The following is a 26,929-nucleotide window of genomic DNA, read 5'->3' as shown; positions in this document are numbered from 1 at the left end:
TAACAGCATTGCAAAGCCTTTGTGAATATCATCTTTTAAAAGGGCTAAAGTGGTGTAGAATCTTAAGCAAGTACTATAACTGAACAGACTTCCAGAAATCTTGAACTGCAAGCAACACATTAACTCCTTCAGAGCTAAGTTGCTATATATCAGCAGTAGTTTTAAGCCAGTTTCAAAAGGTTCTAGTAGTCTTGTTCTGCTTGAACCATGGTGCATTCTTTCCCCCCCAAAAATTACTGTCAGACTTCTTTAGCTTTCTCATTCTGGTATTCAACAGTTAAAGCAGCATTTTGCAAGTCTCCTTTCCTCATCACAGAAGTTAATTCACTTTCTCTTTTTCTTTTTTTTTTTTCACAAAAGAAACAAATTATGTGTTTTCTTTCCAAAGTATTAATGACTAGAAACCACTTTGAGAGAAAACACTGCTGTAAGACACACGTCCTTTTGATACAACCATTGAGCATAATTTATATGTGCGCTTGTGTCACTAAATCCATTTTCCAGTTATACTTACGTCAACTTTAGTCTTTTAATATGGCCTGGCATCACAGGAACATAGAGCATTTTGACTCCTTGTACAACCATAGTTGGTTCAATTCCATACTTCTCCTGGAATTCACAAATTAAAACTTATTAGAAGACCAGAACATCTGCCCAGAGCAGCAGATACTACTGCTGCTAATACTATAGCTAATTATTCCAATCCATAGGATCCACACCAGAAAACCTTCTAATGCATGGACACTGACAGAAGTCTTATTAAGATACATTTGAGGCAAATGAATTAACAAAGAATTTGAAAACAGGCTTGGATGCCTTTTACTTAGAGACACTCCCATTGACATTAGTTATTACTAAATTTATTCTGGTTTGAACAGTAACTTGATGGAAATAAAAAACAAAACGAAACACAGTTCAACAACCCAAACCAAGAAACTCCTTTCCTCTTGTCTTGTATTAACCAAGGACAGTAGATAACTTACTCTGACAGCATTTATGAAGTCCAACAGAGTAAAATCCTCTTTCCCATAAATTGTCCACCTGTCCCAGATGGTAAATGATATCCCATTTCTGTTTTAAAAGTGAAAGGTTGTTACTTTAGAATGTGAACTCAGTCATTTCCTTTAAAAGCATATTGAAGAACTGCCATGTCTTCTTAGTGATGTGCTATTTAATCTTGAGCAAAAATCTCTTCCCTCTCTGCTGCCATTTCTCCAGCCCTCTGACCGTGCTAAGCACAAGACACAGTAAGACCTCCAAGTAAACATGGTATCTGACAATGAAGTTACTGAGTTTTCAGACCAACTGAAAAATAGCTCTTGTATTGAACAATTTATGTTTCCTAAGGACAATGCCACACATCTACCTTCTCTAGATTTTTAAAGCCTCACAAGTAACATCTTCCACTGAAAACAAAACTAAGCCTTTAAATACACTATTTTTTAAATTAGGACAGATGAATATGGGCTACATTTTCCAAACAGGAAATTCTTGGGCAATGCATTACAGGACACCCTTGGCAGTATTACAAGGATCACTTACACCTCTAGTAGTACACAGTAAGTGGACAGCAGAGTTTGATAGCAAGCATGAAGTAATTTAACATCTTCCAAGTTTGAACAACAAAAAAATAACCTTGAATATCTAGAATGCTTAACTGGAATATGGCCATGAGCTGTGGTTCCATCATAGCTCTGCTATGTGAGCACATAAGGTCTTAATCTGGATATCTGGATTTAGTAACTATTCAAGCTTCACACTTGTTGGAATGGCTCAGCAAGTTCTAAGCATCAATGAGTAGGTTTCCACATACTGCCATTGTCCTTCCTACCTGATTTCTGTTCTTCTTACTTCAGCAGTTTCTGTAAAGACCATTATGGGAATGGCTAGGTTCAGGAAACAGTTCTTGTATGCATCAGCTGTGTAGCCACCCACAACTTTGATGAGTTCCAGTGCAACCTGCAGTAAATTAGAATTTACTTATTAGGCTTTGTGTTATCAATTCTGGTGTAGTTAAAGAGGCCATCAACTACAGAGAAAGTTGTTAACGAGATCAGCCTTTATCCAATCAGCAGAGTAAATAACATGGAAATGCAACCCACTATGCCATAGAAATAATTCTGTTGCTGCCAAGGGAAATACTTTAAAACATTCAATACTGTTCTTAATGTGGTACTCTTCCAAAATTGTTTGGTTCATGAAACCTCCACAAAGCATGAGGTTCTGTTGAGATGCTTGAATGCGAACTACTACAGAACACATCCTTTCCACTCTTGGCAGTGGCATTCTGATGGAAGTTAGTGTTAATGGCAGAAAACAAACCAAAATGCTGAATTCCAACCCATCTTTCTGTGCAGCAAATCAAAAATAAAAGCACCAAAGGCTCACCATGTTAAGGAAACTTCCCTTTTTGACTATTCAGGAGCCAGTCCAGCAGCCATACTCACACCACCCAAGATTTTCACTGCTGGGACTGAATTCACAGTGGGCAGCTTCTCAATGGGTGCCTTGCTACTCATCCCACTCTCACAGCCAGACAAGATTTCCTTGCTGGCTCAACCCTGGGTTTCCCATAGCAGAGCCTCAGACTTCTGGTTTCTTTAAGTATATTTATCATGGTGTAGCAAGGGAATAACAGCTCAAGCTGGTGCCTCGGAGAAGGGGCCCTGAACAAAGGACTACCTGGGCTTTTGTACCCTCACAGTCTGTGTGTTCGACAGTCCAGGGTCTTCCAGCTGAGTCCTCGGCTCCTGCTGTGTCTCTGAGTGTCCGGTCACCTGGCTGAGCCACAGGTCCCCGTGCCCTTTATTGTGCAAAGGGTCAGCATCAGTGCACAACCTCTTGCCTGAGGCTCCCACCCAGAGCTCAATCTCTGGCTGGCACTGCAGCTCCACACTGAGCTACCTGCACTACATGTATTCCTCAACCACATCTAGAACCAAGCATGACCTTTTCTATTAGGTCAATGGATACAAATCCATTTCTTTAAATGAGCCTCGGTAGCAGTAATCAATACCGAGACAACAGCAGTTTTAGGCAAGAAACAGTAAGAGAAAGAAATATGCATTTTAAAAATCAATCTCACCAGCCCCGATACTGCAGCAGTAGCTGTTGCAATGGCAGGAATAATCTTTCCAGCAATGCGCTTTGTTTTGAACCGATCTGCTGGTTCGATGTTGTACATCTTGGCTCGCAGGTTTGACGCCGCTGTTATGAAATCTATGTGCCCATTACTATCGTCATCTTTCTCAAAGGAGATGGGCTTCATTTGCAAGTCGGCTGTTCATTAAAAAAAAAAGAGCAAAAATTTTATTAGAAAACTGAAGATGTCCTAAACATAATTTATAGGAACAAATTAAATCTAGAATCTTAACAAATTAAAAATTTCACATCCTGGAGTTTGAGTTTGGTGCCTTACTCGTTTTCCTCTGCTGAAAGCAGAAATGCCCTTTCAATACCACTAGCTAAAAGTGAATAATGAAATGAACATCAACAGAGCACTGTAATTTTACTTTCTTCGCACCACCAAGAACAGATTTTGAACATTCCTGTGGATGTTACACATATATCCCACCTCACTAAAGCTCCATCCTGTGAGAATTCCCTTTTAAAGCTTAGTTTATCTGCAAAAATTTCACTATGGACTCAGTAGCATTGGAGTCAGAGTTTTGGATTGACACTCCATGGGATGAGTTAGAGATAAGCTTATCTTTCTCCCGGATTCATGGGCTAAAAAAGCTTGCTTGTAGTTGTTGCCCAATGACCTCTTCATGTGGCCAGGCACAAAAATGGAATCCAAGCATCCTCATTTTAACATCTAGAAGATGCTGAGGAAGACTCTTAACAGTCTTTACAATTTAGGATCATTTCAGACTGAGAGCTCTAAGTAGTGACTTTCCGCCTTCTCAAACCCGAATCACTTGCAGTCCATCTGGGACCCAGCCAGCACCCTTCCCCTCCTTAAGGGTTCAATTCCCTGCTGCTGCCTGCTCACTGACATCAGTGTTGTGATTACACGCAAGCGTAACAGAGAGCCCTAAAACTGCCAGGAATCTCAGAAATACAGAAGCACAGGGTAATGTCAAGGAACCAGATAGGTATGTATGTGGCACTTCAGAAAGCTTTGGGTATCAGCTCTACTTCTTGCAGAATTCCAGAACTGCTTCATCCAAAGATCTGAATGTCATTAGCGGCAATGCAAATGCAGGATATTACTAAACTATGAACCTAGTTTGCACTACTCACTTTCCAGAGCTTCATTGGATAGTATAGACTTCTCCAGTTGGAAAATAGCATTTCTTTCATCCTCACTGCTGACTGGAATATGATCTGGTTTTCTTGCAGTTTCATCAGTCTGTACAACCTGCAAATGTGTGCAGTGCTTGAGTAATAAAATATGTGAACTTCATACAGCACAAGTGTCAAGTGTACTAAATTTCCTGTCTTCCCTGCAGATTTTCCTCCCCAGTTCAAGAGAGACATGGATTTACTGGATCATGTCCAGCCAAGAGCTTCCAAGAGCATTAAAGGATTGGAGCATCTCTCATACGAGGAGAAGCTGAGAGAGCTGTAATGGTTCAGAGTGGAGGGTCAGTGCAATCTTATCAATGTGTATAAATATCTGATGGGCGGGGAAGTACAGCGAGCACAGCCAAACTCTTTTCACTGGTACCCAGTGACAGCACAAGGGCACAAATTGAAGCACATTAAATTCCCTAAGAAATACAGAAAAATACTCAAAACAAACACTCAAACAAAACCACCCCAACCAAACTGTGATTCCAAGTCAAAACACCCGTTTGTCTTCCCAAGGCAAGCATTCATGGGACAAGTATTAACACTAGGCAAGGAAATATGAAAAAATTAAGAGTATTTCCTAATTTTAAATTATGAAAAATGCTAGCCCCTGCACAATAATGCTTAAGTTGTTTTGAAGTTCAAACACTTCAAAAATAAACACAAAGGTAATGACACTTCTTTAATATTAACTACAAAGAAATAAAATTGACACCAGTCTTGGATTGCTTTAAAGTTGCTTATGAGTAAAATTTTACTACTTTTATTAAAATAGTACAGACTCATGTAAATGTAAAAAAAAACCTTGCAGAATTACAATCACATTCATGCATGGAAAACAATGCTAAAACAAGTAATTTGAAAAAGGTAACCCTCCAAATGATTTTCTATTTAGCATATAGTAGATACCATAGCTATACCAAGTTAAAACAGTCCTGTATGCCACACTATTATTTATTATTATTATTTATACATCTAAATAATAATTATATAAATATATATATTTTTATATATTTACATATATAAATAATTATTATTATTTATACATTTTAATTTATGTTTATTTCTCATTAGCATTGATGCAAGAAGTAGTTGGAGATGTGGGACACTGCTTGTGGAATATTTTTTTTCTTTAAATTAAATATCTCACTTACTTTGTTTGAAGGTCTAAACTCTGGTACCTTCACAGATGAAATAATCCCCAAAATAGTTTCCTCTGACAAGTCCTGTTATGGTTTTGAAGAAAAACAATTTAAATTCGCATCAACTCAAAAGGTCCCCCACAAAAAGACTGTAAATCCAATAGCATTTCAAAGAAGACTAGACCCAAAAAAATCTCACAGATATTCAGTGACGTTTCAGCCAAACATCATCATTAAAACACCAAGTGACAACTGAGTTACTACAGCAAACCAGAGCAGTGTGAAGTGTCTAGCACTTGAAAACTGAACAGAAGTGCAAACCTGACTTACAGGAAGAAACAAGAAAAAACAAAGGATAAGCAGCGCAGAGGCTCTAAGCAGTAAAATATAAAACCCTCATAGCATAGCTAAGACACTTAATTTTTAAAAATGCCGTAAAGAGATTTTCTTTCAGTTCAGTAGTTATATTCCACAGGAAATAGGTGCATCAAAATAATAATTCCCAAGGTCAGTGCTTACTGAAAATATCCAATACACTACTCATTTCTTCTCCAGGTTAGGGATTCAAATATAGAAAAATAAGTGCAAGCAGCTGCTAAACAGCCAGTGCAGAAGGATAGTTTACTTTAAGAATCACTTTAATCAGTTCTTGAAAAGAACTGGCAGCTGGACATCAGGCCAAAACTGAACACCACATTAAGTGTTGGGAACGCTGTTAGAGCCTAGATTACCTTTTCTGTGAAAGGAACACAGTACACTGTTGCAAAGAGTTTTGCTGCGCTCACAATGAAACTGTAGTGCCTAAAGAAAACAGAATTATTTTTAGTTGGTTGTTTTTTCTACTTCAGTTGCCCAAAGGTTTGCAATCATGTTCAAGATCTTGAACACACATACTGAAAAACAGGATTTCCATCCTTCAGTGCACACAGTACAAAATAGAGAGTACGTTTTTGAGTGACTCAGAAGCTGTCCCCAAAATCAAGCAGATTTTGATGAGTGAAAAGTTATTTAATGAAAACAGTATTTCCTTAACCTTTGCAGTCAACCAAACAATTACAAACACTCAAATGACATCAACATGATAAAAAGCTTAATCTCAGAATTACTTTGATATTTGCCATGACCTCAGTTTTCACTCAAACTAAGAATGGTGATCCAGTTTATCAAAGCAATTGTAGATACACAGCAGATAAAAGCTTTTTAATCCATCCACCACATAAATTCTTAAAATTATCTGTAATACCCAAGCCATCTAGATTAGACCCAAATTGTGATGAACAAGAAAAGGAGTCCCTCCACTAGGTCATTCTAGGTAGTCAACTTAATTTGGCACATCCTGCATTTCACGATGTGGACAATGGGGGCAGGGAGGTATGACAGCAACAACTCAGTAATTCTGTAGCCATGTAAGACATGAAAGGGGTCATTCTAAGCCATTTCACATTAGATGTTGTCAGGACAGCACCCTCCAATCCCATGTCAGTGAAAGTAAAATTATCTGCAGTGAAACTATTTGATAGCTCACCAAATCTGCCACAGCGTAAGACTGTGCACTAACACCTATTGATTCCAGTCCAACTTCCCGGCCTATAAAGCCACTGCCTTGCACTTTCTGCTGTCAGTTTTACAGGATGCTATACAATGCATCTGGGACAGCACCATACTTACAAAGGATCATTAAATTCAAACTTCACTGGGAAAGGAGGCCTCTTTGGTGACTGCCAAAACAAACCTGGAAGGAAGACAGACTTAAGATGAAATCCTAAGGAACCAGGAACAGCAACACATGACATATGCCATGAATTTACAGCAGGCATAAAGGGGCACTTGTACTTACTTCCATCTTTTAATCGTGTATCAAGGGGAAATGAATGAAGGAGCTGAAGAGCCTAAAGGAAAACCCAGAGAGGCTTTAGTACTTTGTCACATAGATTGACAAGACCACACTGAATTGAGCTTTCTTAGCTGAAGTAATTTAAAGAGTTAAGAAAATCATGAGACAACTTTGTCAAGATGGACAGCTTAAAGACAAGTACTACAAGACAGAACGCTTGCCCATTTCAGTCACAGAACAAAGATGACAATGTCACCTCATCTGTACAAAGCTCAAGCAAGGCATTTAATCCAAGAAGCAAAGCACTCTCCCCCACCTTATTGTCACTTTAGGATTCTTGCATATGGATTCACAACTAGGAATGCAATATTTTCTCAATGTGACAACTACCACCAGGGATTCTGTATGCACAGGTATGTTTATTAGTCCACAACATCCCAATCCCATCTTTCCTACAAAATTACACACATACTTTAGGCAACACTGTGGACCAGACTGTCAGAATGACTGGCTCTTATTTCAGAAAATCTTTGAGAAAATCAGGGTTACAAAGGTGAGTTCAGTAACGGGAGTTTAACGTGGGAAACTACAACCCACTGCCGAATAAAGGACATCTGATAATCCTCTGTTTTGGAAAACACCAGAAAAATGCCAAGAAAACTGCATGGAGACTACTGAACAGAGTACTGAGAGTAAGTTAATAAACCGGACCTAGAAGTAGAAGGGGATGCAGCATTTTTAAGTTTCAAATATAGTTCGTTATTTTTGAAGAGATGGAAGTGAGTGCAGACTTGGACACCTTGTTATTAGGGCCACCAAGTTTTCTAAAATCCTCATTAGTCTAGTGCCACCTCATTTACAGGTCTTACCTACCTTATGGCTAAAATACTTTTCAAATTTTACTCTTGCTAGTTCTACACATTGAGTCCAACTTCGGGGTCTTCTACTCAGAGTTTTAATAACATGAAAACAGCCTTCCAAGCTCTCTCCTGATTTTATTCTCTAGATAAAGAAACATGAAAATGTTAAAACAGACAAGATTCCTTCTAATTCAGTCAAACAGTAAATGTGTTTTTAGTAATCCATAGGCAAGAGGAAACAGAGGTTCACTTCATGAAGTATTATCCTTTATGTGGTCCTCTCCACTGGGGTTTTTCTCCCACTTACTTCCACCAGCCCTTTGGACCACAGGCCATTATAGACTCACAAGAAAAGATAGTAAACAATTTCAATCTAATTTATTACATAGTTAAATTCACTTCAAACTCAGTCTCACTTTCATTTTTCCCAGCTAGTTACACATCAGTGTGACACACACTAATCACACACAAGCAGTGTCTCAGTCTTTCTGATATTTCTACATCATGTACAGAGCCCATGAGCTGGAGAAGCTTTTAATTATGGGACACACCAGAAATACTGTTCACATGAGGAACTAATGACTTGGCCAAGTAAGTCTTCAGGTTTTCTGAAACAAGTCAGAAACTAACCCAAATCTCACTGGCCTTAAATAGAAACAAAATCCATAAACCAGTAGTTTAAACACTCTATTCTACCCTGGCAACATTCCCTTACCTGCAAAACTTCTTCTGCCGACGGATAGGTTTGCCAGAACTTGTTAAACAATGAAGGCTTGTGAGAAAATGAACTTTCAAACTGTAAAATAAAAAGAACAAATATGGCATTTTGCAAGAAGTATATCAGATCCCCACCTTCCCAAACATGGAGTTATGCTGAATGCCAGAAAGGTTAATCCATTACCTTATCTCTTGCCCACTGTATTGTATGCTCAATGGCAGCTGGGAAAGACTTTAAGGTGCAAAAAGGTATTTCTTCCTCCGGTGGATCCCGCTGTAAATAAGGAGGGTTGCATGTGAATGCAGGTTTATCCAGGTTAACTGCTAATAAATAATAGCACCAAGAACTTGTACACTACATAAGTTAAAAACTCTGCTGTTCTAAAATACAAAGTGACTTTTTATGCTTAGAAATCTGTTTTATGAACACAAACATTTTCACTTCCTCTTTATGAGGAACAGTCTACATTCAACACTGGAAAGCAAAACTGAACTGTGAAACATAAACAACAGATGAAACTGCCAACCAGCTTTTCCAAGACGTGCAGCTGGCATTCATGTACACTTTCAACATGAAACATGCCCTGTCACTCAAGGCCAGAAAGACTTCCTAATGGATCCTAGCAGGACAATTAGGATGCTCAAAATACTGTCTCCGTGTCCACGTGGCACCATTTCATGGTGTTCTCAACCAGTGAATTTCTCCAGAAGAACTTAAACAGAGGGATACTGCAGATAGTGTCTATCAGGAATAGAGCCTGAAGGTTCATTTTTCCCCTTTCCCATTTGAACAGAACTGTTATGTATGCTTGTAAAGCACTGCTCAAATTTTATTTCCTGTGAGCTTTTCTTCAGAAACCAAGGAAGTCATTATTTCCTAACAGTACTGTTCTTCAGCAGCTCAAATAGGCCACTTATTTTAGAAAGACACATAAAAATGATCAAAGAATTAGAGGGCATTATGTGATAAGCTACAGAAGGTGAGCGATGGTCTTGAAATACTTACATGACTATTGTAGGACTCTGTCAGATGGGGCACAATAACTTCTGTGTGTCCTTTTGTTCCCATAGTTCCAGAGTCTATAAGAGGACGCAGGTTTGCTACACAACGACTGACATGGAAAGACACAGACTATCAGAATACAGAGCAATCTCTACATTCTTGCCTTGCAGACATTACTGGAGTGCAACCAGAATTGTCTCTAGGCACTTTCAGAACAGTGGAAAGCTTATACCAAACTCAGGAAAAAAAGAGATTAAGTAAGAACTATTCAAGCTAGATCACGATACCATAAACCTCAGCCTGTGTGAATTACGAGCATTAGAAATTATTTTTAAAAGTAAATATCTCTACTTTTAAATTTAAATATGTATTTTTATGCTTTAATAATTCAACCTTAAGACTGCCAGAATATTCTCAGCCTCATCAGAAGTTAACAGTTCCCCTTGCTTCCCTTCCACCCCCTACCTATCAATGTATCTCCTGGCTTCAACATTGTCCAAAGCAGTCACAATCACGTCTTGCTTGGTATAGAATTCATCGCTGTAAGTGTTCTCAGTGGCTGGACAAACTTTATTAATATCTGAGTCAATCTTTATGTAAGGATTGATGTTCACAGTTGCTTCTGCTGCAGTGTAGCTCTTAGGTTTCTGAAAATAGAAATACAGAGATCAACAATATGCAGATAAAGAACACATTGGACACAGAAACATGGACTTCATTTACTGATCAGACAAAATTCACTGACAGAAACGTTAGTATGCAAAACATACAATAAACAACATTTTTTAATCATGTACCTCCCTCACTGATAAATATTTCATTATCTAGTTTCCTAGTTTTATTTTCAGTTTTATTTAGTGTTTCAGAGACCATGCAGTGGAAGTGCTTAAATGGTTTATCAAGTAACTGAAACTGATGCTGCGTGCTGCCTCTCGTAAGAATTTCTTCAAAAGAAGGGAGCAGTTCATGACTGTCTGAGGATAAACCCATTAGCAACTCTGACTGTGTCTATAGAGCACAGACATCAAGCACCTGTGAATAATCACATTACCGCAAGGTAATTTCAGTACAAAGTAATTTCAGTGGCTTCAGTACACGAAGCCAATTTCAGAAGCTAAACTGAAATAGAGTTCTTGACCTACTCAACACTTCTAGCCATTCTACAATTATCTAGGGATCAGCACTCAAGCCTGTGGCTTCTAAAAGCTTGCAGGGTTCACCTTCCATTTACCTATCCATCCAAAGTGCAATCTGTTCCCAGATTTGCTACACAAACAGGAGGCAGAAAATTCAACTGCTGGGTTTTGGGCAGGGGAAACCTTTTTCCACATTGCTGTCAAGATCTAAGCCATCTTTTTTATTTTGTGCTGTGTTTGCAAGTACAGGGATGTTCTCTCTGCTTCTAAGGAATTAACAGCTTCTGTGTCATGCATTTAGTGAATGTACATGCTGGGCTTTTTCAAAACTATTTACCAGCTTAGTGAAAACAATTAAGTCAGAAGACAGCAGCTTTGGTCAAGTGCCATCAGCAGTAGCACTACTGAGCTCTATTTAGAACACTTCTGCCAGCACTGTCCGTTTTTTGCTGTTTTATTTTCCCCAAATTTCAATGGCATAGCAGAGCATTTCTGGCATATTAACCCACGGCGGGCTCTTATGCAATACAGTACTCATCCAGTTGTCAAATTCAAGAGATTTCATTAGTCAAAAACACCAGTACAAATTAAGATTAGACAAGCCAATTTTACTCAACTGATACTAGTGATAAGTTGGATGCTTTAAAAACCCCCTAGGTTTCATTACAGCCTTTAAGTCTTTTCTGAACAGAAGTACAGACACTCACAAGTTCAGCTCTCTGTGGGGACACAGGACAGGGGAACACAATAGTCCAGAAACTTCACTGAATAAGAAAGCCTACCTGTATGTGATGAGGTCGAAAAAGAAACTGCCTGTTCAGGTTAGATTTCTCTATCAAGTCTGGATCTGTAATTGTAACCTAAGTCAGAAGGGGCAAAAGCAACAGCTGAAGTTACAATTTAAGTGTAACACTGCACAATGATTTTGATGAAACCTCTATAGACAGTTGTCAAAACAAAAACACTGCTATTGGCATCCACTGTGGCCAAAGCTCTGCTTATACTGACTGACTAAATTTTGTTTTAAAATCAAAATACAGCAAGACTGCTACAAGTGTATTCTTCAAACTAAACACACTTCCATGCCAAGGCCACTGTACCCTCTGCACAGAGATCAACCTGAAATACGACTTAAACTCTTAACATTTTTTAGTAGTCTAAATTATTTTATTATTCCCTGTCACATTACTTTTATTGAGAAGTGAGGTTAACAGGTGACTTACCAATCCTTTGTCTTGCCCAGTACCAACACCAAGAAGTGCAAAGTTTTTTAGCATTTCACAGCCTATCGCTCCACAGCCAACCTAAAGAACATTATGTTTGCAGAATCAGAAATATAAGTGCAAACCACAAAGACAAGTCCCACTGCAATTCTGGACCATTTATTCTGCAGTGGCACATATCAGAGCTGCCCTCATGTATTTTGAGGACACTGGACATTAGCTGTACCAACAAAGCATTTGCAAACACTGTAACAGTGTCAGTCATACTCACCAAGAAAACATTCAAATCATGGAGCTTCTGGCACAGAGAGTCTCCAATACAAGCCCTCAAGGCATCATATCTATCTCCCCTATGCAGGCACAGAACACAAAACCAGGAGACTTCAAGTTGCCATTTATCACAGTAGTACCATTGATGCCAAACTGCACTTTGACATGAACTAAGAAAGTCAGAGTCTGTAATTCCTGTTCATCCCACGCTGAAATAAGACACACATTCTTAACCCCAAACCTGTTCCTCCAGCAAACAGCACTGAATTAATTTTAAAAGACATCTGTGCCTGCTTGAGACTCAGATGTGAACAGTACATAAGCCAGCAGCCTGTAGTTATATTTACCGTGGGAGAAATTCCTCAGAGCCCACCTTCTCTAGAGGTGTTACAATGTCTAACACATCTATATATAGCTGTAAAAGAAAAATAAAAAAAAGAAAGTCCAATGAAAACCTGTGAAAAACATTTGTGTTATTTTAATTTAAAAACCTAACTATTTTGTATGAATAACAGAGTCTAGAAATTTAGAAGCACTGAGTTTTTACTGTCAGTGGATATACAGCACCTGGTACCCAACAGTTCACAATTTTAGCAGACAGGAAAAAGCACTTGGACACAAAGGGGAAAAAACATTGACTCAAACAGGTGAGCTGCAAGCTTTTGACTTCTGACAGGCATGTTACACCTCCAGAGGTAACCAGAGGTAAGTGAAGATTGTGAAATTTTTTAATCTAACTTTACTCTGACATTCATCCTGGGAGTCTGAAAGCACTGCTCTTAGGTACAGTAGTTTAAGCTGGCATCTGGACTGTATCACACCTTTGCAGCCACGCGGTGACAAGCCAATGCTCTCTTTGCTTGTGTGAAAAAACAATGTGCTGTCTGAACCCCAAATACAAAAATTTTAACTAAAACTGGCTGTACTTTTATTGTACACATAAAACCAACCACTATTTTTTCTAAATATAGTCTCTAATCTGGTGGGGGTTTTTTTTGTTCCATGTTATAGAAGTTGTTCTGTTTACTCTGATCATACAGCATTTACACACAGCTATCCATTCATAACATGTCAAAATAACCATCCAAAAACCAAGACAGCCTTACCCACTGCTGCAATGGAGAAAATTTTCCTGTTACTGCTTTCAGGACTTCCTGGCTAGCAACACCACCCACTGCTGCAGCCAGAGGAGGCAGAAATCCCTGAGCAGTTCTAGACAGCCATTTCACCACATGTCCATTCACCTGAGGCTGAAAAGTAAGACCCAGTAACAGGTTTATCCCCTCAGTGAACAAGCCAATGCTTGACAGTTTCACAGATTATTATTCTTCAGTAAAAGACAGACAAATTATTTCACTCCAACTAGCAAAAAAGTTTTCAGCCAAAACAGATCCGCCATATACCCTGTATTTGTTAACATGCATTTGTCTAAAAACTGGATTCACACAGCCACAGGATTCAGCCTTCATGTCAGGTCAACACTCAGTTGAACCCATGCTGAAACCCCATTCTGTTTCCTCACATGGCCTTCAGAAAGGCAGCTGATACATCTAAAGATGGATTCAAAGACCAGAACAAAGACAAGCAACTAAAGCATGACCTTTAGGCAAGTAAATGAGCACATAAAGAAGTGACTCACTGTCACAATGATTCCTTACTCACTTTGTTTTCCAGTGTTTCACTTATAGACACAGCTATTTTCAGCATTTCCTCAGCATCTTGAAGGCATCTAGACACCAGGGTAGAAACAATAATGATGACTTAAACATTCCAGAGTTCTTCTAGAAACACAAGTCAATGGAAGAAAAAAGCAATGGATACAGTAGGAAATTTGGAAACTCACATTATCCTTAACTGTGAGCATTCAAGATGTACTTCTAAATGTTAGGGTTAGCTCAAGAACAGGAGTCTCAGTGGAAAAGCCCATGTGCAAGTATAGTCTTAAGACTTAATACTTTTTAAGTAATTTTGTCTCATTTAACTCACACATGCAATTACACACATCAAGAACTACAGCTGAATGAAAAACACTGAAAATTAAAACCAAATCATTCCAATAATTATTTTTAAAATCCATGAACTACAAGATAATTCAGGATCACAGAAACAACTTTTCCATACCAATCCCACACTGTGAAAAAACTAGAACAGAGAAGGCCTTCCTCCAGAAGTATTTGCTGTCTACCTGGGCCCAGAAAGTGTCACTGCTATATTGGGAAAGCCTGGTTACACACCCAGACATACATCAGGTAACATTTTACAACTTTCCATTTCTAAGTGGTCTATCAGGTACCAGACAGGGAAGGTACCATGCTGCACAGCCAGCCAGTAACTACAGGAAAAGGAGAGATCTGTCTGATTCAAGGCTTGGCAAACACAAAACTACTGCTTTACCCAATGTTCGGTCCGCGACCAAAGTTCTCCTGGAAGTGGTTCAAGGCAAGCATGGCAACGTGGATCTGCAAAGGTGCCTGTTACGACAACAATTGCTGCTGATCAGTTACAAACTAGAGAGACATGAAGTAAACAAAAACAACTATTTGAACTCTTCTGTTATCTTTTCATTTGTCTCTTAAGTACAATGCTCAAAAAAAGTTTTAAAATAACATTAAAAAGTGAATTTGAAATACCTTATATTAATGTTTTTAAAAAATGCAATGCCCTTTACACACATTCAGCACCCACTTCAGGTAAATCCAACTGAAGAGTCCCCAAAAGACTTTAGTGTTGAAATGGGAAAATGTGGTAATCTTCTTTTAACTGGACATTATAATGTCTTGCATTTTGCCAAACATCCATAACAAAGCCCAGCACTAAGGGCAAAAAGTAGAAATTATATTATTCTAAACATAAAGCTACAGATTACAATCCATGTATTTTTAATATTAGAACACTTATGCCCAAATCCCCACATACTAATTACCTCAGGCTTGCTAAAATCTGCAACAAGGCATAATGGATTTGTTATCTGCTTCTCCAGCCGTTCCTGGAAAAATAGAATTCATGACAACAACACACTATTTAAGAACACAACAGCCACTGCTACCTGACAAAACAAAACTCTTCCTGTAGAGATTAAGAAACAAATATTCTTTCTGACTAGCACTGCCATTGCTCTCTTCATTACTCATACCACAATAGATGCTGAAAATAATTATCTACTGCAAATTCTGTCTGTCAAAAATGGTCAGAGATGTTTCACTTCCTAGTGGCAAGACTCATCTTTAAACAGGTGTGATTTTTGGGGCTGTCCTGGGCAGAGTCAGGAGCTGGAGTCCATGATCCTTGTGGGTCCCTTCCAACACAGTTCACTCTATAATTCTAGGGAACATGTATGTGCTGAACTCTGCTTCCAGTGCTCAGACCATTAATTCCAGAGAACCCAGCTCTGTCAAGCACACACTTACAAAGTAACACAGCTTGGGCATCTTCACTTGCACAGCTATGCCCCCGTGCAAGTAAGGCTCCATCTCTGATGTATCACCAATGCTGAAGGAATAAGGTGACACCACTGAAAAGAGAAGAGAATCAACAGTGAAAGATTAATTCAAAGTGTCACTGGATGCTACAATTCTGTATACAACAAAGTGGGGGTTTGCCAGTGCTTTTTGTGCTGCAATTTTGCAGTGGGCAACCTTGTTTTGAAAGCATAAGCACAGCTGATCCTCCTAACAGGATTAACCCAGAAACTGAGAGAGGGACAAAGTATTAGTTTCACATGATCTGTTATGAAATGAGCTTTTTTAAGTGGAAGCTGATTGAACAAGAATTCTGATGACCACAGCTCTGTAATAAAAATGAAATCACGCTTAATTTTATTTAGACTGTGCACAGCAGTGTCCAGTATTAACTGCTCAGAGTAGGATTTTAGCCCTGTGATGAGAACTACAGGCAATCAAAAAGGACAGCTGGAGCATTTTGTCACATCTTCCTTCTCATACATGGGAAACATTATTCAGGCAAGGCAAAAAGTCACAAAAATTGTTAATTCATGGAAAACTAAAATGAAAGCTAAGCCATGAATAAGAGGAAGGAACTGACCACAGCATCAGTTCTAGCAAAATGCAAAGGGACCAGAGGAAACAGATTCAAGCACATGTTTCAAGAGTACTGGTTTTTGCCTCAGACCACAAAATAGAAAACCCAAAATAAAAACAAACAACCATCACCCGCTTGCTCTCTCTTCTGCTTCAAACAGGCATTCAGATCTGGAAACTGGGAAATTCCCCAGCATCCAAAAGGAACCAAGTAGAATGCCTTGAGTCATGCATGAAGCAGAACAAAACAAGGTAGACATAAATCATGAAAATAATTTCAAAAGCATGCTTAGAAACAGAACGTTGTCAATGCATCCCTGTACACTTAAATTGCCACCCAAAAAAGCTACAAGGCAAACAGTGACACACCAAGTGGCATCCAAAACCGTGACAGAAGCACAGGCATTATGGGACTCTCCAAAAACCAAACCAGTTTCATCAGCAGACGAATGATGGTCAGCTCAGAGGCTGCCAACTAGATTCCACATGTTGAGCTGAGCAATTCCATTGGCTCCTTAAGCAGCAAGAGGAGTTCAGCAAGACTTTACTAAACAGAAATGGCATCAAGACAACACTAGGAAGACCTTTGCACCAAAAAGCAATTTTTTTGTGCATGCTCACTGCAGGTCTGCCTAACCCAGTGCTCCTCTGGCTACAGTAACTAACACTGCACTAGCTAAATCAGGGCAGAAAAGAAGCACCTTGCACATGAGTCAGCAGCAGCTTACCTGTTATTTGGTGTGTGGATCCATTCAAGCACGACATTCCATTAACTTCCCGAAAGGTTAAGAACTGTCCTGTTTCAAGCCTGTGTGGATGATTTTCAAGGCAAGTGACAATACCAGGATTTGACTGAAATAAAAAATGGCAGTCAGCAAGGAGGAAAGTGTCTTGTGCAAAGGGGTTACATTTTATTGTAGGCACATAGCTTTTTGTCTACTGAAACTGCAGTCTCTAATACTTTTAACATCTCATTTCTGTCAGAGCAAGAGAGTTACCTATAACAACTTTTTCAGTCCTACTATTTTCAATTTAACAGAGTTTCTACAACACAAACTTACTAATTTTCACTGTTTCCAGTTCTCAGTATGTTAGCAAAGTGCATTTGTTAGCTCTCAGCAGTCAAATCCATTATTTCTTAAATAGTAGCAGATTTATTTCCTTTTTCCAAACTAAAAATAGTCTCTATGTGCAAAGAAATTTTCAGAGGCATTAAAAAATAAAGTTGTGTGAATGGTCCTTATCACTCCATGCTTCCTTTCTGTCTGATACCCTTAAAAATTACATCCAAACTCATTATTGAAAGTTAGGAAGGCTTACAGAGCTGGACATCAGCATACAGGCAAGACACAGCTTCAGCAGGTCACAGACAAGCTTACACTTACAGGAATCTCAGACAACATCTCATCCTATTATGGGATTTGTGCCAACCTGCTATGCACACAGAGACCTCGCTGCAGTCTGAACACAGCTCATCAAGACCTTGCGCTGCACCTCAGGCTGTAACATGGTGGGTTTGCAAGCAAGCCTGGCCTATAAAGTCTCCTGCCATCCCTTCCCAAGTCCCCAGTATTAGAAAGATTTCAGTTAAGTAGCACAGAACTTAATTACAGTGGACCACATTCACTGTGACAATGAACAACAGCAAAGGAGTTGATTGGAGAAAAATCTGCTCCGATTTAGGGCCACAGTGCCACCTTGACCCTGTCTACAGGACAAGAACAGCCACTTGATGGCATTGAGTTTTTATTCTCATCAGTTTTACACTTCAGAGTGGAAGCAAGGAACAACTAAACTCAAGTATCAGATTATGAAACACAGGACATATATACAAATATATATTCATTTCTTGACTTGGCAGGTAATCAGCACAAGCCATGAAACTCAGCTATGTACTCCTCATGTAATCAATGAGAACAATCAAGTCATCCATTCCCTTTAAAGGCACCAAAGAACAGGCTACCCAAATCATCATATCATAAACTTTAATCCAGACCAAACCCAACTTGCTGTACAACCCCTCCTAGATCAGTTACTTTTATATCTAGACTGGAGATAGGACAAAAGACTTGCTGCTGGATAAGTGAGCTTACTGTCTGTACTTCCAGAACTCAAAAAAGGACCTAAAGTAATTTCCCTTTATAAAACAGTAACACAAGATTAAATGGACATCCTAACACTCTGCACTGGAAGTACTAGCAATAATATCCTCTTCTCATTGCCTCTGCTTCAGCTGGTTAAAACAAACCTTTAAATTTCTTTTCAAAATAAGTTCTCAATCCCCTTGATTGTTCCATTAGTCCGCCTCTAAGTGCTGCAGTTCCTCATAAAAAGGGCTCTTTTCATGCCTATTTTTCATGGTTCCTTAGAAGACTTACCCTATTCCCACACCAAAGTTATGCCCATTTCTTTCTACATCTCTTCATTTCTTTCTCTCTCCCCCTCCAATTAAAAAAAAATCAGTACTTGTGTACATAGTAAGTAACAACCAGGAGGTATCAATAAGAACAAAGTAACCAAAGTAACTTTGCATCTCCTGTACTGCCAATTTTAAATTGCTTAGCAGGCTGCTAAGTGAAGCACTTTGGCACTCTCCTTTTCAAAGAGCCAATAATGAGTACTTTTAAAAACAGTAAAAGCAACACAATGACTTTTATCCCTTACTTGTGTTATATTTGAAATGAAGATCTCCTTTGGCTCCTCTCCTGTTGTATCCAGCACTTCAAATTCATCACCAAAGTCACAAAACAAACGTGAACATACTCCATACACATCTGCGCTGATGAACTACAAGAGAAAGCAAAAATCATGAGTATCCCTAGAACAGCACAAGCCAAAGAAATAATGCCTCACACTGGACCTCACTGAAGGCCAGCAGGTTTAACTCTACATTGGAAACCTGTCGTGTACTCAGGCCACTGACTACATAGCACAGCATTGATGAAAGACCTTGAACCTGTATGAGCATTTCTGAGCCCATACACAACACAGGAGTAACAGCACTACACAGTGAAATACTGCCATTTCTACATGTGGTCTCTTACATTCAGCCTCAGCACGTCCTTCGGTCTCAGCACATTCTTTCAGAACCATTTTCACTTAACAGTGAAAACTCTTTAACACGATTGTTTTTTAGTTAAGGACCAAGCTGTGGTTACCCATGCTGATATCCAGATAATACCACTAGCAACACTGTATTCCCAAAACTCCTGCTACTCCATCAACATGCCATCTGCATAGAATTATATACCTCAGAACCAGCTTTCTCCATTTTTGGAAAGAACACCCTGAAGGTCCGGAATGCTCACTGTACAGATTATGCATGTGTTTCATTTTTTCTATTACCTTAATAGGTGGCTGCTGAGCATGACAGAAGTCATTAATCTTCTTCTGCAGCAACAGACTTACTTCAGTCAATATGACACACTGTGAACAAGAACAGAAGTACTTCTAAGACACTAAAAGCAATCAATATCTTCAGGCTACGGAAAAACTAGTACTAAGATGTTCCGGTTTGGCCAAATTTAGAAATACATGCTTGCTGACCTATGACATAAGAGTAAGTTACTTAGGTGTCCTGACTCCTATCCTCCACACTTAAGAGAAAGCAGTCTTGTGGAAGTTCTCGTTAAAGCAGACTGGTTACCACTCCATAGGTTCTGGAAACAAGATGAATAAGAGCAGGAACAGCAAATTCTCAGTTTTTGGTTGCTTTTTTTTTTAACTGTAGCTTTGAAACTCAAAACCCAGTTAGAATATTTACCAAAACAATTATGGATAATCTCAGCAAAAATGTAGATTTTGAATTTTAGGATTAAAGCTAGCAAACAAACGCAAATGACACTCATCAGTGCACACCAAGAAGTCTGCACAGGCTTCCAGTATTTGTGCTCATAAAACTGCAGACACAGAATTTCTGCATGCATTCTTTTGATGTCTAGGATGGTACTGGGTTCCAAGGCACATGCACTGCATCTCATTCAGCTACACACGGCCTGTTGGAGCTGGGACATTCAGAAACTTGGTGTGCTTGCATGTAAGCCACACAGTAAAGGCTCCCACTCAGGCTGAGCCACGCACACAGGCAGGAGACAGCTGACTGAACAACTGCAAGTGCCCTCACTCCATCATAGAGGCATTTACATTTCATTACATACATACATGAACGATCTAATTATATAGCCTGAGCTTCTGCTGCCTGGAATACAGCACACTGAATATATGTAGAACATCTGTGCTATGTAGCTGCAAAGAAAGGTCACAGTTTCGCCTTCAAAGAAAAAAATTTGTATAGCAACCCCACTTAGCTATTTATTGTCATAGCAAATTCCATAGTAAATGTACTAAGAAAGTGGTGGGAACACAAGACCACTGTTTCAGTCTTGAAAAAAACAAGCATAACACTTCATCAGTCCAAACAGAAGACCAACTGTTTTCTTTACATCATCTCAAAATGTACTTTAAAGTTCTTCATTGTATTTACTTACATTAAAAAATCCAAGCTGTTTGCTCTGAACAAAATACACATACAACTGCTTTAAGAGTGACATACCTGGTAGTGCTTTAGGAAAGACAGATCTGTGGTTTCATCTAGTGGCACAGTTGATGCTGCTACATGGACATATGGATTGAGTTCTGCAATACGATGAAGTGTGGCCTCAGCCCTGAAAGAACAGCAATTTTCAATTTTTTATGTGTCTACAAAATTGTATTTTCAATATAGAATTTTTTACTACACATGCCCTACAAGAGTCCCTCACAATGTCTCCTGGCAACAATCACCAACTCATTTATTCACACTTCAATTCCTAGCAGGTCTGAGGAAAACTGCTGTGTCCAGTATAGTACAGGACCCACGGATGGTCTGCTGTCATGGCTGTTGTCCAGTCTTGTACAGGTGGCTGAGAAAGCCCAAGGAAGAAATGCACGCTGGCCCCCACTATTAAATTTGCATTACAAGCAGTGACGCTTGTGACTCAGAGCCTCAGTCCCAGTCTAGACTTCCTCTAATATCCACCTGGGCACTGTACTCAAAGTCAGCAACTCCAGACAAAGTGTTTAATAGGTATTTGAGATGTACTGCCAGCTCTTGGACAACAAACTGCTATTCTTGATGCTCAGGAAACTGTCAAGCTCAGTCCTCGCCCACTCCAAAGACTTCACTAACCTGTTCCTTTGACTGGTAACATCATCTTCATGGATGAAGAAGTTGATCCCCAAATCCCATTTCGTGCAGTGCTTGGTGTCATGAACTGTAAGAGCCTAAGAAAGTTTGTCAAAAAGCATTTGCTGGAAGAAATGTACATGGTCACAGCACCCAAAAGCATGGATTAAGCCCCCCACAAAATGCTGGAGGACTAACACTACAGCAGATTTCGTTGCAGCATATATAAGCTCTTCCAACATATTCCCCAAGAAAACTCTTACTGTTTGAGAGACCAAAACACATCTACAACATACACTTCATTAAGCATTTTCCTCCCAGTTTGCAGTGATAACAGACAGCATTTAAATATCAAGGATGATTTTTGCCAGACTGTGATACAGGGGCAATTGTGATCTGAAAACTAATGGACTCATTTGATTTTTTTCTATTGGAAAGAAGAGTTTTAAAAGGCTTCTTGCTAATAAAATTAACCCTGGCAGCACAAAAGTAGTTGTTGGATTAAAACGCTCAACCATTCTAACATCTACACAAAAGGAGTCTAATGGATGACAAAATAGGATAAGGTATTTTGAATAGTTTGGCTTTTGAGTTTGGACCACTCCATCTAGGAGAAGTCACTATGTACAAAAGGTTTCAGTATCTAATCAGCAGCTGGCTAAAATATTTTATGAGCTATTTCAGAGTGGAGTGGCATTAATGTGAAATTCTGACTGTACCACTAGAACATCCAGATTTTTGAAAGTTTTCACCCCTAGGTTCTCAAACATTTTGCAACCCTTCTACTGAAACACAGATTCAGAAACTTTAGATTAATTAGCTAGTAGTGTTGTGCCTTTTTCTCACGCTCACCCAAGAATACCCAACAACAGAACTTCTTTTACATACCTTTACCCCGGCCAGAATGATGTTTTTGGCTGAAAAAACAAAACAAAGCAATAACAGAGAGAGGGACTCTTGCAGGTTACTTGCAAATCTGTAACTGGATAGTTAATCAGGTGGACAATAACAGTATTTCATTTTTAAGAACCTCACAGCTAAAGCATTTTTTCTCTTTTACATTTGGCTCAAGCATTCTACGGCACTCCTGAAAGCAAAATAACATAAGCAAGGTTAAAAAGGCTCTCTACATTTGTCACTTGTCAGCTGTTCATCCCACAATTGTGATTACAGAGATGCTAATGATAATAAACTGCAAAACCCCATGACTGTGTTCTGGCATCTGGTGCAGAGAACCACTAGAGCCAACTGAAGGAGTAATACCCCAGGCACAAACCAGCCAAAACAAGTCTTGCTCATAAAGAGTAAGGGGAATTGTTAAGGAGTCTCTTGTATCAGGGCAGTTATGCATTTTCACCAAATAGTTCTGTTCTCCTACACACCCTCCCATTTCCTACATGGGAATAATCTGGACTATAGCTGTTCCTATATTACGTTCATTGATACTGATGCCTAAAGGACTAACTTGGATTACCTACCCTAAACCTTCACCCAGGACACAAGATTTGGGTAAAGCAATCTGGCCCATAGAAGCACATTTTACAGTAAAATTTGAAATGTTTTTCTAGTAAAATGAGAAGTTAAGTCCAGGATCTTTTCTGCACCTGCAATGTTAGTCATAAGAATCATGTACACATAAATTCACTCAGGTAGTTTAGACATGCTTATTGTATTTAAATTTAAGGCTTGCAAGTATTCTGGGACAGTATGTTTATACACACTTGTGCCTCCTTCAACAAATGTTGCCTAACTTACCAATCTCCACACCAAGGCCACCTATACCACTCAGGAACACATGGGACTGAGCCATCTTCTGCATTGCTGTGTCTCCAAGAACATACCTCTGGCGACTACAGCAAAGATAAATTCAGATCAAAACAAGATACAAACAAAGTCAAGAGCATATTAAAGCAAGTCAAGAATTCCCAGTCATTAAAAAATTTTTAAAAAGTTCAAATGTTTATCAGTCAAACAAAATTTGTACGCACAATCCATATAGTGAAATGCATTTAGTACAGACCTTGTCAGTGCCAGGTTTTAGAGAAGATAAATAACTTATAATTTTAAATCAGTGCAAAACTTCTTCAGGATGAACCAGTTTTTGCAATTAACTATTGAAGACACAAGCATGCAAAAGAATTTCTTTGTTATCAGAAATCTTCAAACCATAGGGTGACACAGCTTTTGTAGTCAGATCCTGAAATCTGGAAGAGTCCTAACTTCCAACTATACAACTAAACTTACACCATTCTGAACACCACCTTTTTCACCAAGGAAAAGAATGACTTCCATCAGTTTACTGCCAAAAAGTAAAGTGACACAACACCTGAAGTATCGCACTGATTTAAAAAGAAGCTTTATTTGTTCTGCGTACCAGCATTTTCTAAATTATTTTTTGATATACAAAGAAGCTTTTCATCCCACCACACTTTTACACGGATACCTTTAGTCTTAGCAGAGACCCTCTGAACTATTGCCATGCCAAGAAATCTTTTTTTTTTTTTGAAATCTACAAAAACCCCTCAAAATCCAACACACTGAAATCTGGAGGGTAACAGAGCTATTGACGATGAGGACCAAGAAGCAAAGCAAAGGCTGAGGGATGAATGAAATTATGACATTACTGCATGTAAATATATTCCTGGAAAGTCAGGAGCAACTCTCAAAAATCAGACAATCTTACCTATACAAAGCATCATCAATTTCCATAGAGTCTGCTGCCATGATTCAATGTGATTTGTTTACACTAAAAGGGTTACAAAAAGAAACGAGCTGGTTAAGTCGGATGCAATTTCACAGCTGGCACCCCCTCCCCACCCCACTCAGCTCTTCATTAAAGGAACTGAAAAGAAGCCTGTGGAACGCCACAGCACCAGGGTAATGAAAACACATACCAGCCAGAAGACAAGCATCCCCAAATCTTCAATAAATGCTTCCAAAATACAAACAGATGTTTATTTCCCTACTGAGGAAATGCAAGACTTACTTCTTGTATTTGCTACAGTTAGATTTACTAAAAGGGCAACTTCATTTTCTATTAATAGCTCCAAGCTGATCAACTTGCATCTACCTGATCAGTGGGGTTTTTTGAAAACAAGATAGAAGATCCTTGAATGGCTAGAAATAGGCATTTATGGTGCATTATTTTGATGTTAATTGAAAATCCTTAGGAAACAAGTTACTGTTTTAGCTAACTGAAGAAACCAACACCCAAAAATCTGGATTAATGCAGCATTTAACTAAGACATGCAGTTAGACAGTTTGATAGGATTGTAAGAAAAAACATAATTTGTACTATTGAGGCCTTCAGCCCTTAACAAGGATGTTTTCATTGTTAAATTGGTGATAACTAAGCACCAGGATTAGGAACAAGCTGCCCCATGGGTCTTGTTTCTTACTTATGCACACTGGGAACTGGTGCTTCCTGAACCTGGCAGGTGACTGCCACCCAACACAGGATGACCAAAATAGACCCTGTGTGTACTTTTGTAGTAGTGATAGGAACTGATGTTCTGGGTCACATACCTTATTTCAGCTTTCTACAAACTGCCTTGGAAACTACAAATAGCTGACAACCCTCTCTCCTAAAAGATTGAAAAGTAAGGGCCCAGCCATACTAAGGACTTTTTTATTGGAGAGCACAGATATATCCTAAAACAGCTTTCAAACCTGCCCAAACCATAACTCCTATTCACTGTTCAGGTGACTTTGGCAAACATCTTAGCATTTCTGAGGGATGGCACCTGCATGTTGTCTGTCACAACATGGAGACTGCAACATTCTGACCCAAAATTTGTCCTTTTGGTTCTTAGATAGCGCTGAAATAGCACGGCAAGGGACAGAGTTACTACTGGACGCAGGCCACAAATCACATCCACAAAGCTCTTCCACAGTGTGGATACTAACTCTGACACTTCAGCTAGCACTCAAGGCAGTCAGCATGGGGCAGCTCCATCAAACTCTACACACCACCAGCCACTTCAGCGCAGCTCCTGTGCCCCTGACACCACAAGGGCAGAAGACAGGCAATGACCATTCTACTAGACCCAGATCTCAAGCCAGAGTGCAACACACCACATCTTACAGTCACAGGCTCCAGTCCCTGCTTAAATAAAGGCCTTCATTTCAACCACTGCCTAAGGCACAAGATTGGAAATCCCCCTCAAAGCAAGCCAGCATCATCTCATAACAGTCCAGAGCTGTTCTGCTCCTCCCCAGACAGCACTGGCACTCTGGGACTACACAACATAAACGGATCGTGGTACGAAGATGAGGAAGGTGATCCACCCCTGGATAAAAGTGCTCAGCTTCCACTGCTGTGGCTGCTGACAGCCATCTCAATCCATCTCAATCTCTATGCCCTCCCAAACAGTCTTTTGTAAACAACTAGGATGTGTAATCAGCTGGCAAGAACCTTTGCCACCTGTTTCACACAGACTCATTTGACAGTGGCTCTTCCAATATATTTTTTAATTCCCCCTTTTCCTCCTGCAGTCATAGTTACAGCACTGAGATGCTGCCAGTGCACCCATCAGGTAGAGCAAAATACCTCCTTCCACAAGGAGGATTTAATGACACTATTGTCAAGCAACTGTAGGACAAACTTGGTTAAAGTATTCCTGCATCCAAGTTATTTCTCATTTTAGGTCAACCAGTATTGAATCTGTTTCAAAGAAATGCATGTAAAAAAGTCATTCTAACGTTATGTCCTCGTTCTTACCAGAGGCTCAGCATTTATACACTTGCCTCTTTCCTTTTAAAAGCCAACACTAGCGGTTTTAATGTCAGCCTTGTATTTAACTATTCAAGTAATGTTCTTAATTTTTAAGGCCTCAGCTGCTTGCATGACATAACCCAGGGACAAACCAAGAAGCCACATGTTACCAAGAAGGGCTAAGATGCTCTGAAGAGCAGCAAAGGCACAGGAGCTGTAGCAGTGTGCTGGCTTCACAGTGTTCTTACCTCCAAGTCAGCGCAGACTGAAGCAGTATTAACTACTCGCTGTTCAGCACGCTGGGATGGCACAGAGGCCTGGACTCATCCCACCTACCCAGGGCTTCCAGCGGCTAATCCCAGTCGATGTTTCCCTGTACAGTCGGTGGAGGGAGAGAGAGAGAGAGAGCTCAAACCCAGTTACTGCCCAACCAGGCTAATGCGAGGCAGGCGAACACCTCGGATCTGCAGCGGGGAACCCCGACAGAGCCCAGGGCTGCCTCGAAACCAGCCCGACCCGGGTCCCAAGCAGAG

At 39.5% G+C, this 26,929-nt stretch overlaps 1 protein-coding gene across 2 annotated transcripts in view; it reads right to left on the bottom strand.

Moving 5' to 3' along the window:
- UBA6 (ubiquitin like modifier activating enzyme 6) overlaps positions 1-26,858 on the bottom strand; it is a 29,887-nt gene extending 3,029 nt beyond the window's left edge. Inside the window, exons 1-32 of one of the 2 annotated variants that reach the window (XM_008635627.2) lie at positions 26,645-26,842; positions 24,366-24,428; positions 23,438-23,532; positions 22,571-22,599; positions 21,686-21,780; positions 21,071-21,182; positions 19,864-19,944; positions 19,183-19,305; positions 17,247-17,370; positions 15,889-15,992; positions 15,405-15,467; positions 14,876-14,952; positions 14,144-14,210; positions 13,588-13,731; positions 12,829-12,896; positions 12,483-12,561; positions 12,212-12,292; positions 11,771-11,848; positions 10,318-10,499; positions 9,856-9,961; positions 9,034-9,123; positions 8,848-8,928; positions 8,146-8,274; positions 7,276-7,327; positions 7,107-7,170; positions 6,170-6,239; positions 5,451-5,522; positions 4,246-4,363; positions 3,086-3,279; positions 1,832-1,959; positions 984-1,071; positions 515-609 (exon numbers count right to left, since the gene is read on the bottom strand). In XM_008635627.2, coding sequence (XP_008633849.1) covers positions 515-609; positions 984-1,071; positions 1,832-1,959; positions 3,086-3,279; positions 4,246-4,363; positions 5,451-5,522; positions 6,170-6,239; positions 7,107-7,170; positions 7,276-7,327; positions 8,146-8,274; positions 8,848-8,928; positions 9,034-9,123; positions 9,856-9,961; positions 10,318-10,499; positions 11,771-11,848; positions 12,212-12,292; positions 12,483-12,561; positions 12,829-12,896; positions 13,588-13,731; positions 14,144-14,210; positions 14,876-14,952; positions 15,405-15,467; positions 15,889-15,992; positions 17,247-17,370; positions 19,183-19,305; positions 19,864-19,944; positions 21,071-21,182; positions 21,686-21,780; positions 22,571-22,599; positions 23,438-23,532; positions 24,366-24,406 — 2,930 coding nt within the window. In that variant the 5' untranslated portion in view covers positions 24,407-24,428; positions 26,645-26,842. Of the gene's footprint in view, positions 1-514; positions 610-983; positions 1,072-1,831; positions 1,960-2,682; positions 2,804-3,085; positions 3,280-4,245; positions 4,364-5,450; positions 5,523-6,169; positions 6,240-7,106; positions 7,171-7,275; positions 7,328-8,145; positions 8,275-8,847; positions 8,929-9,033; positions 9,124-9,855; positions 9,962-10,317; positions 10,500-11,770; positions 11,849-12,211; positions 12,293-12,482; positions 12,562-12,828; positions 12,897-13,587; positions 13,732-14,143; positions 14,211-14,875; positions 14,953-15,404; positions 15,468-15,888; positions 15,993-17,246; positions 17,371-19,182; positions 19,306-19,863; positions 19,945-21,070; positions 21,183-21,685; positions 21,781-22,570; positions 22,600-23,437; positions 23,533-24,365; positions 24,429-26,644 lie in introns of those variants that run through there. The other variant, XR_001862778.1, reaches the window with a different exon arrangement.
- Positions 26,859-26,929: the final 71 nt, after the last annotated feature.

The sequence above is a fragment of the Corvus brachyrhynchos genome, unplaced genomic scaffold (assembly GCF_000691975.1).
Source record: "Corvus brachyrhynchos isolate BGI_N302 unplaced genomic scaffold, ASM69197v1 scaffold175, whole genome shotgun sequence".
Lineage (NCBI taxonomy): Eukaryota > Metazoa > Chordata > Aves > Passeriformes > Corvidae > Corvus > Corvus brachyrhynchos.
Note: the sequence above shows the minus strand (reverse complement) of the source record. Positions and strands in the feature narration are given on the sequence as shown.